This window comes from Lycium ferocissimum, chromosome 7 (genome assembly GCF_029784015.1).
Source record: "Lycium ferocissimum isolate CSIRO_LF1 chromosome 7, AGI_CSIRO_Lferr_CH_V1, whole genome shotgun sequence".
Classification (NCBI taxonomy): Eukaryota; Viridiplantae; Streptophyta; class Magnoliopsida; order Solanales; family Solanaceae; genus Lycium; species Lycium ferocissimum.
In genome coordinates, this window is record NC_081348.1 from 25,374,990 (window position 1) to 25,380,450 (window position 5,461).

Genomic DNA, 5,461 nt, shown 5'->3' on the forward strand with positions numbered 1-5,461 from the left:
AACTATAATAAGACTTTGTGGCTAGTTATTGCAAAATAATTATAATTGAGAGATTGAGATTTGAGAGAAAGATGAAGAAGAGTGAATTGGTGTGAATTAAAATGAAAATGAAGAAGGGTTTATATAGGGGTGGGGGATGGGCTTAAAGTGTTAAAAAAATATTTGGGGCCAAAAATTAACAAAATGGCGTTTGGCAAAATTCGGTCATTTTTGCAAATGGGACCATTGCCAATCGGCCCATTAATCTTAATTGGGATGGCCCAATCCGGGCTTTTCCTTTTTTTTTTTTTTTTTATAATTTTCACTTGCTTTGGCTCCCCGGTTCTTGTCGTATTTAACCGATTCCCGGTTCAAAAAATATTGGAACCGACCGGCAAACAATTACACGGTTAGCAGGAACCGGAACTTAACCGGCTTCTACTTCCGGCTCGTTTGGCAACCGATCGGCACGGTTAAAACCGGTTAGCCCGAACCGGTTGACACCTTTACGTTTATCTAAGAATATTTATGGGTCTGTTGCATGTTGCACCCTTAATGTGTGCTTCCTTTTGCAACTTGCACTCTATCCTATGTTTTTTTATGACTTGCACCCTAACCTCTTCAACTTCTTGCAAAATAATAAAACTGCTCTTTTAAAAATAAAATAAAAAATACGAGGGCAGAATCGAAAATACTGCAAGTTGCCAAAAAAACAAAAAAGGATAGGGTGCAAATTTGCCCACTATACAAAAGATAGATATCCAATTTTACTTGCCTAATTTTGAAAATCAAGAGATAATGTATAATTTTATGTCTATCTTACTCATATTATTAAGTACGTACTATTCATTTTCAATACATTTTTCAAAATATTGAATCTATTATATTTAAAAGATGATATAGTAAATTTATCATTTTTATTAATTACTTAATTAAGGTTGTGTCAAGTCAAATATGAAAAAACAAAAAATGGATGGCGGAGTATTAGTAAAATAACTTGATAATGTAAAATTTAATTAGACTAGACTTAAACTCAATTGATAATGCCTAGCAAGTGGTAATTATATACTATGTTCGTATTCCATGCCTCTTTAAGTTTTGAGGTCGCAGATCTGCCAACAATATACGTAGATCCCTATACTGTTGCCGGTAGCCCGCTTTCTCCCGATATTCTTTGCGTAGCTCAAGGCGCAGTCAGCTGAATGAAAACTTTACCAATAAAAGAAGAAACGTCCAATTACGCTAACTGTTCTTAATATTTTGTACTATAATTGTAGATCCAACTGAACCGGTTTGTTCAGTAAGTTAGAAGGAAACTTAAAAACAACGATCAAGTTGTCCGGCGCTGCCGCAAGAAATTTGCTCGTCTTCCAATGGCAAATAAGCTCAGGTAAATATTAATATCCAGTTTTAGTATCTTTTCATTATACCAGCAATTAAGACGTCTATATGTATTCCATTTCTGCGCACTCACATAAACATAGAGATGCAAATAAGAATTTGGTAGGCAGCATCAGATCAGGAACTAAAAGAAAGCAGGTAAATCTGAAGTGTAAAATTTGCTTCCGTAAAACAATACTTAACTATGTCGTTATGTCGAGGGTCTACCGAAAACAGCCTCTCTACCTTCCAAGATAGGGTAAGGTCTGTGTAAACTCAACCCTTCACTGAGTATGTTGATAAAGCAATAGTAACTACAATCTTTGGTTTGTTGACTTTGTTCTTTTCTGTGGCACCAGGTTAGAGGGTAAAGTAGCTGTAATAACTGGTGCTGCAAGTGGCATTGGTGAAGCAACTGCAAGATTGTTCGTTGAACATGGGGCTTGTGTGGTCATTGCCGATATTCAAGATGAACTTGGTCTCCAAGTTGTGGCCTCCATAGGAACAGACAAAGCCACATACCACCACTGCGACGTCACCGACGAGAAACAAGTCGAGGAAACCGTCGCCTATGCTGTCGCAAAATACGGCACCCTCGACATCATGTTCAGCAATGCTGGCACTCTCGGTACCCTAGGCAGCATTCTCGAAATGGATATGACAGTATTTGACAGGACAATGACTGTTAACGCGCGTGGATCCGCGTTAGCGGTCAAGCATGCGGCTAGAGTCATGGTAGCTAAAAAAGCCCGCGGGTCCATCATATGTACAGCAAGCGTAGAGGCAATCCTAGCTGGGGAAGCTCCGTTAGCCTACGTGGCATCGAAGCACGCAATCCTAGGCGTGATGAAAGCGGCGGCGCGTGAGCTGGGGCAATATGGAATTAGGGTGAATTGTGTATCGCCTTACGGCATTGTTACGCCCTTGGTGCGTGAAACATACGGTGGAAATGGGGCCGGCATTGAAGCTAGAATATGTGAAAAAGCTAACTTGAAAGGTGTTACTCTTAACACGAAGCATATTGCAGAAGCAGCACTTTTCTTGGCATCAGATGAATCGGCTTATGTTAGTGCTCATAATTTGGCTGTTGATGGTGGACTCAGCTCTATTATGAAGCTAAATTAGATCTTCCTGTGAATTGAACGATGAAAAAGAAGAGAGGATCCATGGTATTTTTTTCACTCATACATTCAAGCATGTATCTTGGGAATTTACTTACATTTGAGTCAGTGAACGTCAATTTCTTCTGTTCTAAAGTGACTTGACATTAAGAGCCTGTTTGTCCTGGTGGCTAAAACTGCGTGCTTAATTATTTTGAGAAATGCTTTTTTTTTAAAGTGTTTTCAAAAAAGTATTTTTGGTTAGAAAAAGTTTGTGTTTAGCTATTCTTCTTTAAAAAGTGATTTTGAATGTCAAATTATCAAAAAGGACAAGTATTAATGAACGTTTACCATCAAGATTATTTTACATAGAAAAATTATTTTAAATATATATGATCAAAGAATTCAATTAAGTTTTTACTTTTATTTAATTAAAATTTAAAAGTACATATTAAAATTTTGAATTAATATAATAAATAAAATATTAAATATTGACATAATATCAACACGATGATTTAAATATACTAAAAAACTGCAATCAAAAGAAAATTCAAAATCATTCCACAAATTAAAATTCAACACAAAGAGTTATTAATTAGAAATTAAAGGATTAATGAGGAATATACTTGGTAAATATGAATTTATGGTAGGGATATTTTTGTCTTGAAAAAATTAATTTTCTACTTCTGCTTTTTTCAAGAAGCAAAAATGTTTTGCTTCTCCCCAACCTCAGAAGCACTGCTTCTACTTCTACTTAAAAGCAGTTTTATTAATTGGCCAAACACCTCAAATATCCAAAAAAAAAAATGCTTTTTCTAAAATAAATTTTAAAAAGAAAAACACTTTTGGCCTCAAAAGGCCAAATAGGGTCTAAATTTCATCCCCACTGAAGTGTTGCTTATATAACGTTATTGATTTTGGCCGTGGAATTTCCATTGATCAATTTGTAGTTGTTTTTATCAATTAGTAATAAAGTTAAATATTACTGTGTAAATGTTATCTCTCTGACACTACATGAGTGACTCTTGTTTTGTGTCGTTCTTAATTGGTATATTAATTACATACAAATTAAACTAGTAATTTCTTAAAACGAATCAAAATATCAAGTCCAACAAAGATGGCACTTAGTGGTTGCTTAAAAAACAAAAAACAAAAACAAAAAAAAAAACTTCTATATTATATGTATAGCCTGTTTGGCCAAGCTTATTTTCTCCCCAAAAATACTTATTTTTTTAATAAGTGCTTATTTTTTAAAAAGTGAGGTGTTTGGCCTCACTTTTGAGAGAAAATAAGTGCTTTTTTGTGCGGTAAGAATGACATGCTTTTCGGTGAAGAAGGCATAAAAAATAAATTTTGCTCAAAAGCACTCTTTTGAAAATTACTTTTGAGAAAAATACACATAGAAGCACTTTTTAAAATCTTGGTCAAACACTAATTGCTGCTCAAAAGTATTTTTTAAATTAATTGGCCAAACACAAACTGCTTTTAGCCAAATAAACTTTTTCAAAAAAGTATTTTTTAAAATAAGTTGTTTTTAGAAGCTTGGCTAAACAGGCTATTACTCTTGCGCCTTTTTTCTGTCAGTTTAGGCAAAAAAAAAAAAAATTGATCAAATATATTTGTCATTCAAGAAAGTAACTTTTTTGTCTTTCTAATTTTTCACCCTTACAACTAGCTAACTAGCTAGTTATTGTGAATGACTGTATACACATATAACTAGGGGTGGGCGTTCGGTTTTTCGGTTCGGTTTGGCTATTTCAGGTTCGATTTTTTGAAGGTGGACACCAAACACCGAACTAAACTAGTTCGGTTCGGTTTCGGTTTTTTCAATTCGGTTTTTTTAATATAATATTAGAAGCGATTCCATTGACACTAATTCATATTCTCAAAAGCAATAAAACATAAAACTGATAAATTGAAATCAAAATCAAACAAACAGATACACAAGAACGAAAACTATAATCGTGACATAGGATTACTAGGTGTTATATACATACCGTAAGAATAATTAAGAAAATACATAAAGGACATACATTAATCCTAAAGAGACATCCTAGTTGCCTTTCTTTGTTAAGGATATTTGATTTTTTCAATTGAAGTGGAAAATTAGGGATACAAATGCAAAAGAGGACTTATTACAATTGGTTTTTTTTTGCTTTAAACTTAATGGGCCTCAATTATTTTAATTTTTTTTTGGGTAATGTATTAAATTTCGGTGGGCGTTCGATTTTTCGGTTCGGTTTTATCAAACTTCGGTTCGGCTATTTCGGTTTCGGTTTTTTAACGATGGACACCAAACACCGAACCAAACTAGTTCGGTTCGGTCCGGTTTGTTGTAGTTTCGGTTCAGTTCGGTTCGGTTTTTCGGTTTTCGGTATTTATGCCCAGCCCTACATGATATAACAGTATTGATATTTAAATAATATTTTACTGTTATAAAAAAATACATTAAATCTAACTTTTCATTTTTAATAGCCAAATTTTAATCCTAATAACACTTTGTATAACGAAGAAAAATCTTTTAATGATGAAAATATATACTCATATAATATTTTAAAATTAAGTAATATATGTGTCATATCATAATAGGCCGTGTGACAATTTAAATTGCAAAAGCCATCAGTTTTAGGCCGTTATTTGAGGGGTATTTTGAGCCAAAAAAAAATAGGTTAGGGTATTTTTAGACCAAAACATGAAAGGAGGGTAATTTATGAACTATTTTTCATAGGTTTAGGATATTTTTAGCCCTTTACCGTTAAATTAATAGTTATAAAGAAAAGCTATTATCCGCTATTAATCGTCCTTGATACCTTCCTCGGGATAAAATCACAAGGTTTTTTTTAATAAATATCCCTATTTAATTTTATTTTTTATTTTTTTTGTATTTTATAAATATTAACCTGAGATAAGCTCAGTAAATTTTATATAGTTGACCACCAACGTCTTTGAGGTTGAGGCGTAACAAATTTTTGTTATTGTTGATATATGTCACGACCCAAATC

At 33.4% G+C, this 5,461-nt stretch overlaps 1 protein-coding gene across 1 annotated transcript; it reads left to right on the forward strand.

The window, feature by feature from the left end:
* Positions 1 to 1,130: 1,130 nt before the first annotated feature.
* On the forward strand, positions 1,131 to 2,484 carry LOC132062621 (short-chain dehydrogenase reductase 3b-like). The gene is made up of 2 exons (XM_059455155.1): positions 1,131 to 1,369; positions 1,719 to 2,484. The coding sequence occupies exons 1-2, from the start codon at positions 1,353 to 1,355 to the stop codon at positions 2,482 to 2,484; spliced, it is 783 nt and encodes a 260-aa protein (XP_059311138.1). The 5' UTR covers positions 1,131 to 1,352.
* Positions 2,485 to 5,461: the final 2,977 nt, after the last annotated feature.